The sequence below is a fragment of the Eulemur rufifrons genome, chromosome 3, assembly GCF_041146395.1.
Source record: "Eulemur rufifrons isolate Redbay chromosome 3, OSU_ERuf_1, whole genome shotgun sequence".
Taxonomy (NCBI): Eukaryota; Metazoa; Chordata; class Mammalia; order Primates; family Lemuridae; genus Eulemur; species Eulemur rufifrons.
This window is the reverse complement of record NC_090985.1, coordinates 67,126,717-67,149,515: the sequence shown is the minus strand read 5'-3', so window position 1 is coordinate 67,149,515 and position 22,799 is coordinate 67,126,717. Positions and strand designations below refer to the sequence as shown.

At 36.1% G+C, this 22,799-nt stretch overlaps 1 protein-coding gene across 1 annotated transcript in view; it reads left to right on the top strand.

Moving 5' to 3' along the window:
- Positions 1–17,549, top strand: part of SLC26A7 (solute carrier family 26 member 7) — a 134,257-nt gene extending 116,708 nt beyond the window's left edge. Inside the window, exons 16-19 of the mRNA XM_069466237.1 lie at positions 8,696–8,796; positions 13,139–13,193; positions 13,300–13,403; positions 14,420–17,549. Of these exons, the coding sequence (XP_069322338.1) occupies positions 8,696–8,796; positions 13,139–13,193; positions 13,300–13,403; positions 14,420–14,455 (296 nt within the window). The 3' untranslated portion in view covers positions 14,456–17,549. The remainder of the gene's footprint in view (positions 1–8,695; positions 8,797–13,138; positions 13,194–13,299; positions 13,404–14,419) is intronic.
- Positions 17,550–22,799: the final 5,250 nt, after the last annotated feature.

Sequence of the window (22,799 nt, the reverse complement as noted above, 5' to 3'; positions counted from 1 at the left end):
TATTAGTATTCACAGTTATTATTGGGGAAATTCAAATTGAATCCACAATAAGTAACACTTTGTATATATAAAAGTGGTAAAAATTTAAAAATCTGACAATATTAAGGATTAGTGAGGATGTAAGGCAACAAGAAGTCTCCTACAATGTTGATGGGAGGGTAAACTGTTACAGGTTGAGTATTCTTTATCCAAAATGTTTGAGACCAACCAAAAGTGTTTTGGATTTCAGAGTTTTTTGGATTTTGGAATATTCACATATACATAATGAGGTATCTTGGGAATGGGACCCAAGTCTAAACATGGAATTCATTAATGTTTTCTGTATACCATATATATATCACATAGTCTGAATATATAACACATAGTCTGAAGGTAACTTTATAAAAAATTTTAAATAATTTTGTGCATGAAACAAAGTTTGTATACATTAAAACATCAGAAAGCAAAGGCATCATTCTCTCAGACACCTATGTGTACAATCTGTGATTGTTTGACATCACTGTCATTCCTGACTCTGAATTTATATGCTACCAATAAGCGATAATTTTCTTATACTTATTCACATATAATGGTAAATATGACATACCATTAATACAGTGAAAAAATAATGTGTTCAAGGTAACTTGTGGTGCCATGTTGGTATTGAAAAGTTTTTGATATTGGAGCATTTCAGATTTTGGATTTTTAGATTACAACCTGTACAACCACCTTGGAAAATAGTTTAGCAATATCTTATAGAGTTGAAGATACACATACCTGATGGCTAGCAATTCTGCTCTTAGTTATATATCCTGAAGAAATGATAGCTATGTACAACAAGGTACACAACCAAGAATGTTCACAACAATATTGTTTGTAGGTATCCAAACCTGGAAACAACTCATATGTCCAACAAATGCAGCAAATAAATATAAATTGTGGTATAGTTATACAATCAACTTTTAATTTATTTATTATATGGTATACTTATATAATAATGAAAATTGAATAAAGCTAATAATGGGGAAAAACAGAAAGACAAAGAAAAATACACTATAAAATTCCAATTCGATTTATATAAACTTAAAAATAAAGGAAAATCTGAATGGTATATATTAATTTTTGCACTTCTAAAAACAATAAAAGAAGAATCTCTTAATAGTTATATATGGAAACATACAAGATTCTTCATAGTAGCATTGTTTATAGTTCTTCCAAAACTAGAAATATCTATTGAATTATAGCATATAATATATTCTAAATATATGACATAAATAATAGAATAGAATATAAATATATGAATCAATTGCCTTGACCCATATCAACATGGCTGCAGCTAAGATGTCAGCTTTTCTGGTCTTTTCTAACTTACTGTGGCAAATTTACTTTCTCCTGCCTTGTGCTCTCAAAGAACACTTATGTACTACAGTACTTATTTAACTTCTTGAGTATCTTACTGTCCTGCTAAAATGAAAAAAAAAAAAAAACAATTTTAAAGAGTTCTTAACTACACCAACTATCCTTAGACCAAGCGCACTTTGCACAGAACAGTAGCTGACGGGCATGGTCAACTTTGCTTTGTCTTGGTGACATTTTCTGGCATCCAGTGGGCCTTTTTTGTAATAGCAGTCAGACATAGTTGATCAGAATATTTCTTCTGACATCCTCCTCCTCTCCCCTCTTCTGACCCTCCAAAGTCTCCTCGGTCCTCTTATCTCTCACTCTCTTGCTCAGTAATGCCATCCTGCTCTACCTCCCGATGCTTAAAATGCTAAGGTTATGTCTACTGCATTTGTTCTTGATTTCACATCACAATTACTAAAACCTACAGCTCTTAGTTTCATTATCTTTACATTTCATTTCTGTGACTCTGATTCTGTCCATAATTATGTTCAAAATGAATTAGTATAACTTTCATATTTTTTTCTGCTATGTAACATTCTTTGTTTTATTCTATAGATAGAAAATACCCAGTTTGTATGCTCAGGCCAGGCAGAATACTAGATCAAGGCACTTTTCCCTGTGAGCCAAAGTAGCCTCAGAATCTTCTCAATATAGAACTGCAAGCAGCTACTAAAAATGGCTGGAGTTGACACGCAGCTGAGACCTAACTGCCATCTCAGCTTTATTTTATTCCATGATGTAATGACAGATTAATCTCAAGTCTCCTTTACTTTAAAAAATCTCTCTGATGCTTAATAGATTATAATGGTTTCCTTCTGAGGATCAAATCCCTACTCCCTTAGTGCAGCACCTAAAATGCTTCCTTATCCTTTCAAATTGGTTTCCCTTTCATCACACATTATACAAGTCCTCCTTCCCAGCCAGACAAACCAATTCATGCCCCTAACATCTAACTTTGTCATGCCTGAGTCTAAGCCTTTATTTGGATCTTCATGACTAGAATCATCTCCCTTTTCTGCCTGTCCTAATCTTATACTTTCTTTGAGAGTTAATAGAGAAGAAGTAAAATAAATTGAGGGAACACACTCCTTCTCAATCTTGTTAGGTAGAAAGAAAGTCAACTGGGTCAATACAAGGGAATATAGAGTCAAGTGCAGCCTGAGATTCACCATCTTCAGCTATAAGGGTACTTAAATCTGTATCGTTAAGGTACAGGAGGTACTACATTGGTCCAAATGTAGTCTTCAGGGAGATAAGCAAGAAAGGTAGGGTGGTGTTAGTCTAGAGAAGAGGAGGTGAAGGTTCTATCTTCCTCCTCTTTGACCACCAGGTCATGAAAACGGAGAAGATGTACTCAAAAGAGATGTCAGCAGTGTAATGAACACAAGCTGGCACTGTTTGAGTGTTGGAGAAAGGCAGAGTACAATACAAATAATGATTCTGAATCTTTGAAACTCTCAAACTGGGAGTAACAGGGAACCCAGGGAGGTGGCAAAAAGGAAAGATGAGTTTAGTTTGGAGGATGGTAAATTTAAGTTAATGTGAGGTCATTCAGGATCCATTCAGTGGGTTTTGGGGAATATGGAACAGATAAGGAAGTGACCAAAGCAAGGGGGAGACATAAACTGAATGAGTGCACAAGAGGGAAGAGAATTAAAAATATTCGCTTCCCCAACATCTTTTCAGAAGAGGAAGATTTGCAGTTGAGCACATGATAGAAGAGTAAAAATATATAAAACAAGCTACATAAATTATACAATGAAAATTATGATTTCTCTTAACGAAAATAAAAATTGTTCAACCTATGGATAAATCTTCCATTACCATGTTTAGTAGTTTAGGTCCCCAAAACACTCAGTCATTTTATGCCAATACCAAGAGACATCCTGTTGGAGTCTCTCCTAGTATTATGATTTGCCAGGTCCACCCCCAGCACCTACTCACTTATTTAACTGCTAATCATCCTCCAGGTCTCAGCTCACACATCACATTCTTCCTTTCATTCCTGCATTAAGTCATGTTCTTGTTCACTCCATAAATCTTTCCTGTAGTTATTGAACATCTAATAAATCCTGGGCCCAATAATAGGAGCTGTATATTCAAGGATGAAGAGAGTAGACATGATTTCTGCCATCATGGACTTTAAAGTCTAAACAAGCTCCTGCTCTTACCTCCACCTTCCTACCGCCCACATCAGCAACCCGTGTGTATTCATTTGCTATTGCTGCTGCAGTAAGTTGCCATGAACTTAGTGGCTTCAAACAAACACATTTATTATTTTACAGTTTTGGATGAAAGATACTAAAATGAGTCTGCACATAAAATCAAGGTTTTGGCAGGGCTGTATTCCTTCTGGAAGCTCTAGAGGAGAATCCATTTTCTTGCCCTTTCCTATGTCCAGAGGCCATTTGTGTTCCTTGGTTCGTGGCCCCCGTCCTCCAGTTTCAAGCCAGTAGTGTGGTGTCTTCAGATCTCTCTCTGACCTCTTTTTCCCTCACCACATCTTCTCTGACCCTGAGCCTCCTGTCTCCTTGTGATTACATTGAGCCCACCTGCGAAATCTAGGATAGCTTCCCCATCCCAACATCCTTCCCCATCCCTTAATTTAATCAAATCTGCAAACTCCCTTTTGCAACATAAGACAACACATTCATGGGTTCTATGGATTAAGATGTGTACATCTTTGAGGAGCAATTATTCTATTACATCATGTCTCCTGTGCCTCCTTAGCACTTTCTGCACATCTTTTCCAGCCCTCGTAACACCAAATTACTAGTTCAACTGACTAGTTTCCTTACTTGACTATGGGTCTACTGAAGGCAGACCCATAATCATCCTCTTTCTTGTTCACCACTGCACTTACATTTGCTGGGACAGTGCTTAGAGTAGGCAGTAAATACATCTATGTTAACTGACTGCTTGAATGAATGAGTGAATGAATGAAATCCCCAATAATATGTGCACATGTTTTCCAAAGGTGGTGTTGTGATTTGTCATAAATGTTTCTTATCTCCTTATATTCTTGAGAAATTTGAGGTGTAAATCTGCTTCTCAATAGTTGATATCAACAGAAAATACTTTCTTTTAAAAAATTATGAATGACTCACAGGCTGTCAAAAATCTTTTGAAGTATAGGAAAAGCACTCCTAAATTATTCAACTATGAATACTTTTTAATTAAAGGAGTTAATGAATATTCCACAGGAGAGAGCAGGCTTCCACAGTCTGGAGTTAATTGCCCACCCACACCTGATGGTTAATTTCTTTCTGAAATGTTGTTTTTTGTAGATAAAGCCCATCATTTACCACATCCCACACGGTATAGATTAGTTGTCTCCTTTGCACATGCTTCAAGCTTACCTCATTTTGCTTAAGGCAGGATATTAGCTGTACTCTTTTCTAGGATGATGTGATTTTTATTGCTCTGGAAGATTTACTTAGAAGCTTAGAACACAAGGTTATAGCTGTAAAATTAGTACAATGGCAGAACTGAAAGGGTACTGTGTAAAAGAAAACTTCACTTATTTTGGGAAAGATTTCAGAAATGTCCATTATACTTAAATTTTCATTTAAGTGAATTGGTAACTTTACCATTAGGGATTTTTTTTTTATTATTTAGAAAAGAAATCATGCAGTTTCTCTTTAAATTGTTTCCTTAAATTATTATCCACAACTACATGGTATGAGTCTTTTGTTTTGCTTTACTTTATTTTGTTTTGGATGGTCTGAAAATATACACATGCTTTGATTAAAGGAATAGCAAAGAGGAAACTTGGCTGGAAAAATGAAAAGTCAAAGCAAACAATGGCATGAACACACTGAGACAACAGAAGGGAAAATTTTATATCACTATTGATAAAACCCCAATATTTTCATAGTTAATATATCACCAGTTAAATTATGAAATAAGTACAAGAGAATAAAGAGAATGGCAAGAACAATTTAGTAGTAAAATAAATATGGTAGGATAGAATAAGAAAAAAATGCCTTGTTTCTTACAGAATTTTCTATATCTTTTTATCAACATTTTCTAGACATTTAAATACAGTTGTCAATCTCTCTAGAGAACATACACACAGATTGTTTTTCACTGTAATATTTTTAAGGTCCAAATGACAAATAAGTTTCTGATCAACCACCAGTGGCTTTCTGCAGCATTGAGTTGATAAAAATTATAAGGCTGTGGCCCCCAACCTCCGGGTTGCGGCCCGGTACCAGACTGTGACCTGTTAGGAACCAGGCCATGCATCACCACCTGAGCTCCACCTCCCGAGCCCCCCAGCAATCCATGGAAAAACTGTCTTCCATGAAACCAGTCCCTGGTGCCAAAAAGGTTGGGGACTGCTGTTATAAGGTCTTGTTTGACCTCAGTGGTAAAAAGCATCATCATTGATTAGCCATGTTTTCCTTGGCTATGGAAAGGGATGATAGAACTCATGCCATACGGTTATAGATGATAATATATGCAGTATTTTTTAGGAAAAGCAATGCATTGACTTATTTTCTTAAAAAAAATTGCTAATATTCTTTCAGACTACAGTTTATTTTTACCAAGCCTCTTTTATAACTATTACTATTATGTTTTATAGTAAATAAAGAAGACAACTTAAAGATCTCAAATCATTAATTTTGAATATTTTAGATTAAATATTAATGCTAAGTTTTTTGACAAATAATTTTAGATTGTATCTTATTTTGAAATATGTATTATTTTATAAAATATATGCCATTTGGTAAGAACAATGCTGTATAAGTGGATGAAAAAGACTAATTTTGATATCAAATTGTGTCTTCATTGTTGTTTTAAGATCTATTCCCAAATATGTCAGTGCTTTAAATCATTCATTTAATCAGAGCCATTGTATTTTTAGCAATTAATGATTATTTTCTTTATGTTTAAGAAGAGTTCTCACCTTTAAGCAGCAATGTGCTGGTAAATCTTTAATAAGCAATTCTTGGAGCTGGGGACATGGGGCAGGGTTGTGAAGAAGTACTAATTTGTAGCATTTGCCAATTTCCACGGTGTAAATATTTCTACCATAACTGATTTCAAGCTACCAATATGTTATCATTAAACATATGGTTGGGAAGAAGATATATACACAGTTGACTTTCAAGAGCTGGTATGATCTGGCTCCAACACATTACTGCCCCTAAAGAAGCCATATAAATTTTATTTTCTAAAACAATTATGTTCAAAATAATAGGAAACCTTCAAATATTGAGCTCCAATGTATGTTGTAAACATGACTAGTCTTACTAAAATATTTTGTATCTAACTTTGTAAGAAAATATCGAATTCCATTATATATATTTTCATCTATATATATTGTATGAATGTTTGGTAAAGTTTTCTAAGAAAGCTTGCCTAATTAATTGTTAGATATTTTTATACACTGAAAATTTAATAAAATATTTCCAAATTGTATAAAAATGTATTTATGACCCAATCAACATTCCACTGTTGATTAGAATAAGTATTTTTTATCTGGAATAAATATTTTTGGTTTTCCTGTGATCTTAATCCTTTCCTATCTCTGATAATGAGCAGGGGTGTATTATACCTGAGAATATAAATAAGAGCCCCTGCATTAGTAGAGGTAAGGCCTATGTTTCATTAGGCAAATAGTGAATGATAATGATTACTACTGAGTGGTCAGTGGGTGAGATAAGTTGTGGCTACTTTCAATTTTGTTTGAGGTTCTAATTTACCATTTTAGGCCAATGGAAGCATAGCCTGAATTTACATTGACTGCTTAGCCCTCCTTCCCCTGGGAGAAACAGGGAAGCAGAAGGCACTACTGGAGTGCCTGGCACATAGCTGGCCTTCAGTAAATGTTGGTTGAACGGGTACAGGAGGAGTTTGAGATCTTAAGGTATCGTTAGTATTTAATTAAGGCTGTCCACATGGTTGGAATGCTTACAACTCTGTATCGTTGCTAGTTTTGGAATCTTATGCATCCTTCAAGGCTACTTTTTGTATGAAGCCTTCCCTGGTCACTCTGAAGAGACTACTCCTTTTTGTAAATTTCCATTTTTTTCATTTGATCATTTTTAATCATACGTCATTTATATACTAATGCTATGCTTGGCACTCAAGTATATTATAACCTCCTTGAAGAAAAGAATAAGATCTCACTCATATTTATCACCCAATCCATTTAAAAAAAATTTCTTCACTGTAGTACATACCCTATATTTATTATTCAATTAGTAAGTAGGAATATAGATCTAAAGATAAAACTTGAAAATAAATCCTATATCTGAATACCACTTTTCAAATATATTAGAAATTACTTTGTAGCATTTCTCCTTTTCCTAACATTTATTGCCACATGTACATTTTCAATGTGTATTTTATATTTTCTGCTCACCTGTTTTATCTTAAAGCAGCTAAGCAGCAGGTTTTTTTTTTTTTATGCACTCTTTCTCTCATACTTCCCTCCAAATTCAGAAAAACACATTCCCACTTGTCAGTAGCCACTCCATGGGAAAACCTTAAGCATTTTAAATGGCAAAACTATTCCAATTAAGGATTTATTTTTTCAGAGAATTTCATAATAATGAATGAATTGGAGTTTAGTTGATGGACTTTGCCTACTGTAGTAGGGGAACCTTAGCCTATGTAATGAGCTCTGAGAGCCCCATCACTCCTTAGGGGGACCCAAATGTGGCCTCTCACTGCTTGGAAACATATCACATGGGCAACTGAATCAAAAGAGGTCATGAACTCCTAAGAATAATCATTTTTTTTTTCCATTAGGTATATTCAGAGGCAGATTTACCATGAACCAAATGAAGCTTAATTTTCAGAGCTCTCACACAAATCCCTTCCTAGGCCCCAGCAATGGATGTTTTTCTTTAAAGTGTGACTCCAAAATTGTACGCACTTCAGGCACCACAAGTAGGGCTCTACTTCTGGGCACACCCCATATGGAAACAGTGTGATATTGTGGAAATAGCAATATTTAGAATGTCTAAAGGCCTTGATTCTAGACTATATGCTTAGCACTGACCTGTCAGATAGCCTTTCAAAAGAAAGTTAAACTTGCTGAGCCTCAGTTTATCTGTGAAATGATACTGGTAATTAATTTATTCTGTCTTCCTCTCTGATTTATGTGATAATTACCTGAAATAACATTCTAATAATGAAGAAATTGGAGTTCAGAAATAATAATTTACTGAAAATTTAAAAATTAAAACAGTGTTCAGAATTAGTGTTGTTAAACACGAGGCTATTGTTATCTTCCCACCAACGTCAGCAGCAGAAATCCCTAAGAATTTCCCCTAACTCAAGTCTGTTTCTCTTGCAGAGGAAGCTTCGCAGTCCTGCCATAATGAGAAGTGTTCTTTAATCCTGGATTGCAGTGGATTGACCTTTTTTGACTATTCTGGAGTCTCCATGCTTGTTGAGGTATTTATGCAGCTAGTGTTTGGACTGATTCCTTCCCTTCTCTTCAGTAATAGGGGCTTTCACCTGTTGCTCAGAGTCTTGAGCCTGCAATACTCATCTCATTCCACTCTCCACAAAGGACACAGGACTTTGTGCCTTGCACCACTATAGATTTGTTTTCAGGGCATCCCATCAAGCTTCTAGGTGTATTGGGGGAGTCACGGGTGGAGGTCTTCACGTGGGGTATTCAGAGAGAACAGAACATAGACTTGAGATGTAATGGGCATAGTGCCCACTGGGCAGTGAACTTCCAAGTTTTCTTGTAAAACCAGAAAGAGAAAAGCCCTTTCTAGCATGAGCAAGTGCCTTAGTGCTGGCAGGAGGTTTTCTCTCACACCATGGCCAGATACAGTTTGGTCCAATACCATCCCTGGTCTCTCACATGGTGCCCATTGCAGGGGCTTTTCTCTGTTCTCTTGGGTGATGGTGCCTCTTCCCCTACCTCGTGATCTCCACGGGGTCTCCAGGATCCAGGGGTGCAAACAATAAAACTTGTTTATTTCTTTAAAACTGACATAGCTCACAAACCTCATTTCCACAGATGGAAGAAAACCTAATTTTGTCAATTCAAGGAAAACTCAAATAAATACTTCTAGGATTTTTTTTTCCTCCTTTAATTTTTTTTTTTTTTTTAGAAACAGGGTCCAGGCTGATTCATAGTTCACTACAACCTCAAACTCCTGGGCTCAAGCAATCCTCCCACCTCAGACTCCCCAGTAGCTGGAACTACAAGCACATGCCACCACACCTGGCTAAATTTTTGTAGAGACAGGGCCACACTATGTTGCTCAGGCTGGTCTCAAACTATTTATCTCAAACGATCCTCCCACCTCTGTCTCCCAAAGTGCTGGGATTACAGGCACGAGCCACGGCACCCAGCCCTACCCTCTTTCTTATTTCCTTCTGTTCTCTCCCTCAATATCCTAAATTGGTGAGAGGGTGGGGCAACATCTGTTCCCCAGTGTCCTCAGTCCTGCACCAGCTTCTGTGTACATGACTCAGCTCACCTAATCTTCAGTACTTGTTTCCCCAGAGGTTTTCTTCCCCTGGCCTCCTAGAGTCTCCCCAAAGTGTGGCTTGGGATTCAGCCAAAGACTTAATCAAAACCCTATGAAAATTTCTGGAGCTCTTTCTCTGCACATCTCTCTCCTTTCTACTACTCTCTCCCACAAATCTTGCCCATCTAACACTCCCTGAACTCCAGTTCTGTCTGCTCAGCTCAGTGAAGCTGCTGGGTTTTGCTTGGGTCGCCCTCATCACGCCATGGCCCAGGTACTGCTTTGTGGCAAGAAGCTGCGATGATCTCAAGGCTTCCCTGTTTTTCTCTCTAAGCAGTAGGTTTTTTTTTTAACTGCACCATTTCCCTCATACTCCTTCTCTCAGGGAACTTACTGCTGTCTGATGCCCATGATCTAAAGACAAGTGTATATTTTTGTCTAGTTGGTGTACTTCTTTATGGAGGATGGGATAGTTTTATATTAGTGACTCATCGTGGCCAGAAATGGAAATTAGACATTGACTTTTAAAGAGTTCCAATCAGTAGCCTTAAAAAGGGATTTTGATTGTTTTCTTGTGGTGTTGCATAGCTTGTGTCTCTATTCATTTATATTTTAAATTTACTTTGAAATGTCCAACCTTTCAAACTCAAGGTAGTATAAAGGTCAACTTTGGTATTGCTTTCCTATGAAGATGAGGGTGGGAGTGTGTGGAGGGGAACTGCTCAATCTGTGAAAATCTGAGGGGAGTCTCAGCTCTATCACAGGAGCTAGATCTCAGCTTATTCATGTCCTAAAAATGAGGCAGTGATGTTTCAGAATTAGCATATATTTAGAAAAAAATTATTTATAATAATTGTATTTTAAACATCATAGGCCTAAAATCTAGTGGCTATTTTTGGCAAGTCACCCTTTTCCCCATGCAATATGTTTTTATTTTCTTGTTCACAATAAAATCTTTGCACAATTGAGCATAGGATTCAATGTGAATACTTCATATTTTCTTCCAACTAAATCTAAATTGTGAACACATAGTTCCTCTCCATAGGAGGGCTTCTTGTGTTTGGCATTTTTATTTACTCTGTGTTGGTCCTGTGTTGATAAAGTCTAGAAGAGGCACTTAAACTTGCGTGTGTAAGGGTCATCTGGGGTACTCATTGAAAATGCAGTCTTCCGGGGCCTGGTTCTGGTCCAGGATCTTCATTTTAGACACCCGTAGGTAATTCTGAGCCAGGGGGTCTGAGGTCATAGTTTGTGAAACACTAGACTAGAATTGCCCTTTTACTGAGAAAGGCCAGTATGTATATATTTTTTGTTCAATTGCATTTTAAATTGATTTCTGAAATTATTAGCAACCCACTCTAGATATTGCGAAACAGGACTTAGGATTAGCAAAGAGGGGGAAATGTGTTACCTACTCCCACTAAACTTAGGATCTAAGGGTGACAATTCAGAGGAAGCCAAACAATCTGGGTACTAACATGTCGAGAAAGGTATTTTTTTGTAAAAATTTTTCTCATTTATCCTAGTGGTTTTAAAATTCTATACAATGGAGTGATGAAATAAATCAACTGATAGAATTTATTTTTAAATTGGCAGACAGTGGTATTTGTCCTTAACCAGGTGTTTCTCGTCTCTCTCTATAAAACCAGCAGTTTTGTATCAGTTTGCTCTGTTTCATCTCCTTATTACTATTTGGTTTATTTCATCATAATTGCAGTAACATTATGATATATGTTAAGAACACAGGCTTTAAAGATAGACAAACCCTGGGTCCAATTATTAGCTGTATCCTTGTTCTGTGATCTGGGCTCAAGTATTTGTTTGCTTTCCTGTAAACTGATAGTAAAAATACCCACTTGCATCAAGTTGTTGTGAGGCTGAGACATGAGGTATTGCATGCAAAGCACCTAACAAAGTGTTTAACAGTTAGTATTAACAAGTATACAACCATGCTAGCTTCTCTGATTTTTTTCTCATTTAAAAAAAGTCATTTCTTAAAGTGCACAGAATATCGTTGCAACTAATATTATTTCTTAGTTCCAGCCACCGTGGAAGAAGGTTTAGAGGAAAGAGCCACAGGGACTCTTCAGCCATGCATGTCTTCATACTTTCTACCAAAACTCCCTGGATTGCTTTCCTGGTCACTTTAGCATAAGGAGCATTCTCCTGGGAGGTGTAGGTTAAAAGGAGTGGAGTGACTTCTCTTTATTCTTTTACTTGGGACACTGGAGAGGTCAATGAACTGGAGATTACGTTTATCAGCATCAACAAACCACCCGTAGCTGTGTGTTTGTGCTTCAGTGAGCTTAAGAAACAGTCAAACACTGAGAGGTCACCTTGAATTAATCATTTTAACTTACAAAAACAGGAGCCATTTATTCAATGACAAAGACACAGGCCATGTACTATTTGTTTGTTTATGCTCAGAGTGATATTAATATATCTCCTTTTATTTCACAATTCTTCTCACATAGAGAGAACCGCTTACTCAAGGAAGTGTGAAGAAGGAAGGTTTGGATGTATCATGCTCACTCTTAGAATGTATTGTAAATGCCACTGTCTATACTTTATGTGTAAGATACATCACTATTATATAACCGAATCTATCCTACTGTTGTTAAAACATCTAGATTTACTTCCACTGAATGTAATGGACTGGTGAATTTGGCCCAGGTGAATTTAATATCAGAGCCTTTAATAAGTTGTTTCTACTTTAGAATTTCTAGGACTTAAAAGAGGCAAGACTCTAAATTGTGCCACACAAATTCTTGTAGTTAGGATCTCTCATCTTGGTGGACCTTTAAGCGTGGAAGCTGGGCAATCTGACTTGGCCTGGATTGTAGTGAGCTTCTCAATTGAGCATTCATGGATGGGATTTATGGAGCACGTGGATGTGCTCACATTATTGTAAAATGTTAAAGTAAGCAGTAGGTCAGCAGCTTTCATCACTTTCACAAATGGGTCCTTGAGTTCCCATTAAAGAGGCTGAGAATAATTTTATATCATTCTTACAGGGAAGGAGAGGTCATGTTTTTATTTTTCTTTTATTAAATGAAGTGAAAAATACAAGCAGCCAAATTTAGTTGCAGTAAAGGTTAGATGCCCTGCTGTATTAATCGTCGTCCTTCAGATGCCTGCCAGGTTATGCCTGACTGTGTAACAATGCCTCCCTCTGGTGGTTTGACTTCATAAACATTGGCCTTTTTTTTTTTAACGAAAAAGTCTAGTTTCTTCTGAAGCCTGTCTTATTCCTTACTGCCAGCTATCGCCAATTAATTGTGCATATACTGTTTTAATTCTTCCAGGTTTACATGGACTGTAAGGACAGGAGTGTGGATGTATTGTTGGCCCATTGCACAGGTAAGAGAGTGTTCTTTGCTAACATTGACCGTGATCTTTCTGTTGTTCCATGTGTTCGTGAAATCTATGCTCCATGTATCCTTATATTTCCCGTGCTTTCTTGCAGCTTCCTTGATAAAAGCAATGCAGTATTACGGAACCCTAGACTCAGATAAACCAATTTTTTTTGAATCCATATCTGCTGCAATAAGTAACATCCATTCAAATAAGGTGAGTTGATCAAGCTGCATGCAGGAGTTATAAGAAAAATTAGAATGTAGAATAAAGGGGCTCACATTTTTTTGTATTAGCTTATTGCTCCATTGTCATCTAAAATCTATAAAAATACCCAACACCACCACCTCAGAGTCCTCTGCTTACTGTATTCTTTTTTTTGGCCAGTTATGAACAGTTGCTTTTTGGATCTTGAAACAATGTCACTGTACAGAGGATTTGATAATCACCTATTATTGCAAACTACTTGCTTATAAAATAAAGGCTTCTTCTAGGAGCTACTGTCCTGGAAATTTGAATCCACCTCTCTCAAATACAAAAATTCTAAATATAGCCTTTTAGGGTGTTTTTTTTTTTTTTTTCTTTTTTCTCCTGCTCTGATACCCTTGCTTCTAAGCTTATATTGCCATCTTTGGAAACATTATTTGCAGAGTCTAGTGACCCCATTATCTGAAGTGTCAAAGTTACCTTACAAATACTGGGCTTTATGGTTTAGTTTTATAACTGTTCCTAGATCCTTGATTTTCTTCAATTTTTCTGTGACTTTTGAATTGTTTTGCCTTTCCTCATCCCTAGAACATTTGGTGCCTCCCAGAGTCATCCTTATTATATTCAATCAGAACAGTATGTATTTACCAAATAATAATAATATTATTATATACCTAACATGTATTGAGTGCTCACTATGTTCCAGGAATACTTTAAAGGCTTTACCTATATTAATTAAATTTGCCATAACCTTATGAGATAGATACTATTATTTAATCCAGTTTTAGAAATGAGGAAACTGACCAGGGAAATTACACCATTTGTAAGTGGTAGAGCTGGTTTCAAAGTCAGCAATCTGACCTTGGACCTGGAACTTTAAACTGCTATAATCTGATGTCCCATAGAATATGCATTTTCTTAGCTTGTCTGGGCAGCTTACTTCAGTTACTACTGTTCTTTTACTATTGTACCAATTTAAGAGTTAAGTAAGTAGCATATGCTTATTTCTTCTTCTTCTATTTCAGAATTTGAGCAAACTCAGTGACCACAGTGAAGTCTGAGACCCTTTTGTTCCAGTACAGCTCTTGTCTTTAGCAACTGCCCCAAAGTGGCCATGTGCTGGCATTTTGCACAACTTTTTTGTTTAGATCCTACAGATGACCTCTACAATAAGTATGATATGACTTAGTAACTGCATAGCTGCTGGTCAAGAATTGCCAACAACTTTTTCCAATCTTTGTTAATAAGCAAATTCACTTGCTTATTTTGGTATGTATTTAGTTTTCATGTACTGAAGGGTAAACATGATTTTATTTCCTTTTACCACAGTATTTTGTTTTATTTCTATTTTGCTGTAAATTGATTTGTAAAATTGAGAAACACTTTTATCATAAGAGAATTGGAACATTTATATGCCATTTGTAAAAATTCAGGATCATCTGTAACTAATACATAAAACAACTTAGCCAGTGTGCCATTTTCTCATATCTTCTCCCACCAAAAGCCATTTCTATATCTATAAGGCTAAATATTACTTTATACAATAAGATGTGAAGGTCACAGAAAATAAACAAAAATAAATGACAAACTAGAAAACATTGATCTCCATACCTTTCCATACATTTATTCATTCCTACAGTATTTAGGAATGTTTTTCATAATTAGAAGAAAATTGGTATCCTAATAAAGCTAAGTTTTTGACATGTTTATTTTGCTGTGAATATTGGGGGTGCTTAGGCTCTTCAGACCTAACAGCTCTAATTTCCACATTCTCACCCAATAAGAGGCTCTAGTTTCTGCTTAAGTTTTATTGGAGCCAGAAAATGTGGAAATTGCACGTTTTATATCTTTTCATAACTATGATTTTTAAATGAGAAAATACTACTAGTAGAATAGCTTTGTGCTATTCTAGTATAAGATTAACTGTAGTAGTTTTGGACTTTCTTATTTCAGAGAGACAGTCAATATAATATACTATGTTTTTGTGTCTATATCCATATAGATAGATAGATAGATAGATCTCCATAGTATGTTTTCCTTTTTCTTTTTCTTTTGTTAGAGGAGCCCTTGGATGTAATTATCTGCAAACCCACCAAAACTAACAGGATAATTGACAAATAAACACAGCAGGCCAGGGTGAACTGTGTGGTATTGTTTGCATGCATGTACAGATATTTTCGATCATATACAAGTACAGAGAGTTTCACATTTTTATCTGGCAAATTGATGTGCCTAAGAAGAAATCTCACTTTCAAAGATAGGCATAGACATGTAATTATGCTTAAGCCTTAATGGTGTTTTAACTGCTCTAGAAATTACTAGTGTGAGAAAAAGCCAGATACTTTAAAGTGAGTTTGAGAAACAGGTTGAAAATAAAAGACCGGTCATTTAGGAGCTTTCAATAGCATCTATAAGAATAAATAATAAATAAATAAATTGCCTGACAAATGATAGATTATAATGGTCCTTAGCAATTGTGTGGTAAACATTCATATGGTCCTTCATTTTAACATTAAATCCTAAGTAGGACAAGGAAATAAAATGAAAGGGGAATAATGAATGTTTCAAATTCTTGTCACTTATCCAGCCATTTCAATTTTGATCCAGCCATTTCAATGAACTACAAAGAATAGTCTTTGTCCCAAAGGTAGCCTCAATCTTTTCATCACGAATTTGGATTGAAATGACTCAGGCCAACTCACTTTCCCGTCAAATACTATTCCAGGGAAAGGTGTACGTGATGATTGAAGGTAAAATTTCCTTAGAGAAAGCAATTTTACTCTGCTTAGTCCAATAAAATTATTCCAGTGGTGGACAGTGGTAATATTCACCATCTCTAAACCACTGGAAAATAAACATGAGTCAAGGAAAGTCAAAAAAATAAAATATATTTTTCTATGTATAAATTGATATTTTGCTTTGCAACTTTGGACTATAATTGAATTTATGTACCACAAGCATTTTCTAATTTTTTAGAGATTATAGACCATGGATGACATTAAAATCATTATAGTTAATCAAGGGATAATTTGTTCTATGTTATTGTTAAAGCGGACACAGTATTGTCTGAGCAGTGACATTTGAGTACATTTCAATGTTAATAGAAGTTTAGTGGATAAAACTTTAAAGCCAATATCTTGTGTGTCAAATGTTAATGCTATATTCAAAATAAAGGAAGACCAAACCATGTACCTTTTAAAGCCCTTTGTCCTAAGGCTTCTTCAGCACACAAGGCCACAATGACTGTTGACCCAGAGGAAGTCGCTGGAATTGAGTTCTTAGAGTCCAAGAGTGGAACATGAGTTTAGACATATAAGATTCTAAAACATAAATGTTTATTTCAAAGCAGGCATCAACAACACAAAACTACAATATGGTCCTGATGCAAGAATGTTTCTAGAGTCACACTGAATTATTTTTATGAGATCACCTTATTTTTACATATGATAAACTACTTCCATAATACTTATTATGGTAAAATAAAATTAGAAAAAATTAAAACTGACCTATGAAAGTGTTAAGGACCTATTAGAATGGCATATATAAATTAAGCATAAAATATGTAACCAGGAAAAGACTGTTAACATTACATTTATGCAAATTAAATGCCCTTAAATTTCACCATTTGTCTTTCATTTTAAAGGTTATTTGCCCCCGATTATATGATTCAAGTGTTATAAGGTTTAGCTTGAACTACTTTGCAGTAATTTATTTGACAGATCTCTATTCTATAAATGCGTAATGTAATGAGGAAAGAGATCTTTCTTTTTAAATGAAAACATTAATGTGTTAATATCCTGTATGGATAATGTTTGACATTTAGTGGTTACCAAAATATATTGGTATGTTGCTGAACATATTAATACATATGCCTTAGAAATGCACATTCTGTATTCTGTGGGATGATAATCTAATTCAATATAGAATATGCTATTTGGCAGTGAGTTTGTTGCCAGATTTCAAATAGGGAGTTAAGTGGCACTTTCACAATCCAAAGATTTTTAGTTAAAAATCATGTAGTCTAATACACTGCACTTATTTTTTATATTTTTCAATGCATTTAATTATCTTTTTTATAATTCTTTGTACTAACTCAGCATGTAACAACCAATTTACTTGGAAATAAATTGAAATATGATAACTATTATGCTTAAATGGATTTGTGTCTATTATTTCAGAATATTTACTCTCCTACAAAGCAAATAATACATATAGCTTTCTTGGACTGACCACAGAGTATTAAATGTCGAAAATTCCTGGAAGTATCCATTATTTGTAGTCATTTATTCTTATAAAATGTCAACTGAGGGCTGTGAGATACTGTGCCTTAATATATGGACTGCTGATTAGGGTACTTTTTGCTACAAGATTACATTTACACAATCCTCTTTCACTAAGTTAACAGTCTTTGTGTTCTAATTTTAATTGATGTGTATGTTTTAATTTTCCATTTGTTTGGGTTCTTCATTATATGCTATTGTGTTTTTTTTTTTTAATCTTTTCTGAGTTCCTAGGCTGAGTTCAACATTCTTCAGTATTTTGAGAGTTACTGCTTGGAGGACAAGAAGATAAGGAACTATTCTAGGTGTTAGAGATAGAGCAAAGAATAAAACAGGAAAAAACAAAAAATAAACACACCTCTCCTAATGGAGCTTATGTTTTAACAAGTGAAGGCAGAAAATAAACAGGATAAATTTCTCAGTTTGGAAGGCTGAGAAGTCCAAGTTGAAGATGTGGGCCAATTTGGTTTCTGGTGAGGTCTGTCTTCCTGGCTTGTAGATGACCACCTTCTCACTATGTCCTCATATGGAGAGGAGAGAGAGAAAGAGAGGGAGAGAGAATGGGAATTGGGGGTGGTGGTGAGAGCACTCCCATAACTATTCTTATAAGGACACTAACCTTGTTGGATCAGGATATACCCTTATGACCTCATTTAACCTTAATTACTTTCTTATAGGCACTATTTTCAAATACAGCACATTGCAGATTAACGCTTAAATAATATGAATTTAGAGGAAACACAATTCAATCCTTAGCACTCTAGCTCCCTGGTACTACAAAATTCATGTCATTATCACTTGCAAAATACATTAATTACATCCCTAGAGTCCCAAAGGTCTTAACTCTAGCATCAATTCTAAAGTTCAAGCATCAACTCTAAAGTCTTAAGTTCAAAATTTCATCTAAGTATCATCTAAATCATGTGTAGGTGAGAATAAAGGCATGATTCACTCTTAGGCAAAATTCCTCTCTTGCTGTGAACCTGTGAAATCAGACAAACTATGTGCTTCCAAATAGAAATAACATTCCCATTCCAAAAGGGAGAAGTTAGAAAGAAGAAAGGAGTGATGGGTCCCAGTCAAGTCCAAAACCTAGCAAGGCAAATTCTGTTAGATCCATTAGATGGCAGGGCTCAAAAACAATCCTCTTTGATTCGATGCCCCACGTTTTGGACCCACTGGGATGGCAGCCCTGCCTCCAAGGCTCTGCAAAGCTGCTCCTCCCCCACGGCTCTGCAGAACAGTTCCAGCCCCAAAGCTTTGGTTGGAGGCTGTCTGGATTATTAAAACTGAGGCAGTGTCCCCACCTCTCGAAACCAAGGTGTCAACCTTTGGTGTCATTCTCCTGCTTCTTTAAGAATCGCACATGTTCATAGCCGATTAGCTCCATGGTCCTGTCCTACAGAACCCAAGAAATCTGACAGCCTTCCTTCATTTTGTCCTGTCTTTGTTCCCTTCAGTTCAAACTGGCAGAGTTTCTGCTTGTATAATCCCATCTCTATCCCTGGCTTCTGCTGAGGTGGCTGATTAAATTCATTGTTCACACCTATACTAATCTCCTTATCAAATGGTTGTTTAGCCACACCTTTAGTGTTCTCCTCAGAACAAGGTTTCTCATTTTATGCAGTGTGGATAGGCTAAGAATTTTCCAAAACTTCAAGTTCTTGCCCCCTTTTTTAAAGAATTCCTTCTTCATCTCTTTTCCTCACATTTACTATAAGCAGTCAGGAGCAACCAAGCCACCCCTAGAATGCTTTGCTTAGAAATATCCTCAGCTAAATATCCAATTGCATCACCTGTAGTTCTGCCTTCCACAGAACACTGGAACAGGGTCCAGCCAAGTTCTTTGCCACTGTATGACAAGGACTGCCTTTCTTCCGGTTTTCAATAACAGGTTCCTCATTTCTGCCTGAGACCTTGCCACCATGGCCTTTCATGGCCATATTTCTACCAGCACTGCTCATGGTTATTTATGAATTCTCTAAGCAGATGGAGGCTTTCTTTCCAGCTCTTCTCTTTTCTTTTTGAGCTATCACCAGAATCACCTTTAACATCTATCCTTCTACCAACAGTTCCTTCACAGCAATTCCGGCTTTTTCTAGCATGCACTTAAAAATTCCTCCATCCTCTACTGCCCAGTTCTAAAGCTGCATCCACATTTTTAGGTATTTGTTACAATAGTGCCTCACTTCTCAGTGCCCAAATCTGTCTTAGGCTATTTAGGCTGCTACAAGAAAATACCATAGACTGGGGGGCTTAAACAGCAGCAATTTATTTCTCATGGTTCCAGAGGCTAGAAGTCCAAGATCAAGGTGCTGGCCACTTTGGTTTCTGGTGAGAGCTCTCTTCCTGGCTGGTAGATGGATGCCTTCTCTGTGTGCCCTCATGGTGGAGAGAGAAAGAAAGAGTGAATTCTCTGCTCTATCTTCATATTAGAATACTAATTCTACACGATCAGGGCCTGACCTGTATGACCTCATTTTTCCTTAATTACCTTCTTTATAGGCCTTATCTCCACATACAGTCACATTGGGGATTAGGGCTTCAACATATTAATTTTACAGGGACACAATTTAGTTCGTAGCAGGGAGTTATGAATTTCCTAGACAATTTTAAAATTTTCTTTTTTCTTTCTGGAAAACAGACTTTCCAGAATTTTATTTCTATTTACTATATGTCATACTTTTGCACTAAAACTATAATAATTGATCATGAGCTGTCTGGTTAAAACATTCTGCTACTAGAGACAGTAGGTTAGTGTAGATATGACTAGCTGTACCTGCTACTCAGATGAGACTGTGGCCGTGAAACAGAGTAAAGTGGCCAGAATGGATTTACAATATACCAGTGGCTACCCAGAAGCTGAGCCATGTTATATTCAGGTGATGGCTACTAATGATTATCTATCTAGTTACAGAAGGCAGAATTGGAATTGACTGGTTTTCCCTAAGCTATCATTGTTTTGACAAATAAAAAAACAAAAACAAAAACAAAGTGGTATAAATTTGCTTAATTTCACAGAGACAGGCACGAAAAGGAGTCCTGTTGCTAACTTTCCACTTGGGGTATTTGTTTACACTTTGTTTTATTTAACTTTTTTTGTTTTCAAGAAGGAAAGACTGCTCAGTTACTACCAATTGATTACCTTTTCTGAAACAGTCTCTTTCAAAGTACTCATTATATAAAAATCCTCACTCATTTTCTATTGATTCCACAACAGAAAGTTCATTTTGGTCAAAGTCATCTCCTTTCTGTTCTAAATAATAAAGACCATTCCCTATCGTAAGTATAAGAAGCTTTTTAGCATTTTTTCCTATTGCAGCCTCTTGTTTTATGAACACATTTAAAAATTGGCTAATTAGTACTCACCATAAGTATCCATAATTTACAAGAACAGTTGTTACCTTGAAAAAATAAAATGCTCCAATAATTAAATAAATAAAAATAAAACCAGGATTTTATCTTTATTTCCTTTGCTGCCAGAGATGCTTTTTTTTTAACTTCTTGGTTTTGAAGAAATTTCTGGCCTTGTGAGGTAGAAAAGTGAGGAAAGACGGCCTCTTTTGGACTGTCCTGTGTCTTCCAAATCCACTTCCATTTGTAATGCCCCTAAACACTTCCATACATCTTGATTTATATTCAACAGGTTTCCTAAACTTCCTTGCCCTCTATTTTCTTAAATTTGTAGTAAGGGACCTATTGTTTAAATGAGGGTAACTTTATTTAGGCTAATGAAGCCTGAGAGATATAAATACCTGGAGGTATTTCAGCAGGAAATTAGATGGCACGATTGACCCTATGGTGGTATAATTTCAGAAGCATCTAAATGTCCTCTAAGTCCAAATTCTCTACTTCACCAGTATTTAAAGGGGCTTGAAGCTCTCATCATTAGTCATTTATTGGGGCTAGAGTAAATATTATAAGAAAGAAAAAGCACATGGAAGCTATTAGGACATCTTTCATTAAGCCTTATGATGAACTAATCAGCTAAGAAGATGTTGTCACCAAGAACCTGAGAAAATAAAGCAAGCAATAAAATTTTACAAGAAAGAGTAGTTAAAAAAGTCTTGGGAGCTGCTGAGGTTAGGATTGGGGGTGGCACGCTGGGGTGGTGAGGAAGAACGGGGGGTGACGTTGGGAGGCAGGTTGAGTGATAACCTTTGGGCATTTTTGGATGACCAGGTTCTCCCCTCACACACACCCCCCTCCCACCCCCAGTGACACAGACAGACATGAAAGAACTGGGATTCACGAAGCCAAACACAATTCTTCCCACATAGCAGCTTTTCCTGGGGCTTGGACCTATGCCTTTTGCTTTGGCTCCGGAATTAAAATTTGAGAATAGCAGTGCAACTGCCAAAAATGGGATTGACATACAATTCTTGTCTCATTTGTAAACCTTTTCTTTTTTCCCAGTTGCCCCTCTTCACACTGTCAATGAAAATATTGAAGTGGTAAAGGTGATTCCTCCTAAATCTTATTTGAAATGTGAGCCTTATAATATCTACACCAGAATTGTCATGAGTATTTGTGCAATGCAAATAGATTTAAGTGGCCTACATAAGATATAGAGAATCAGAATTTCTTTGGGGTGAGCTTGAGAATAAGGATTTTTAAACAATAATCCATTTAGTTTTGTATTGTAAAGTTTAGGATCACAGTTACAAAGGCTTTTTTAGTCTGGTGTTTGAAAGAAGCCCTGTACTCCAGTTCTTAGGCACCTACATTCTTCTTACTTGCTCTGTTTTGGCTTGTACTTCAGCCACAATATATAGTGGATGTTTAATATGCCTATAGTGCTATTCTTTGGAAACAAGAACTGGGTGCATGGTTATGCCACATTGCAAAGGACCACATCAAATTCACCCTAGCTTTTGCTTAATATGTTAGGGCCAGAAGATATGTAAAACATATTATCCCTATCATATGTTCATGGGTAAATTTCAATAGTTTTCTTAAGACTGGAAGTTTGTATTTAATATCTTTTATCATGGAAAATTTAAATCTCTTCCTTGTTTCACAAATTTATACGGTTGCAACGTATAGTGATGTAGTCATATAAGAAAATGGTCCCATCTTTCAGGTTACAACTCACACATATCCATTAGAAACACATCGTAAAAGA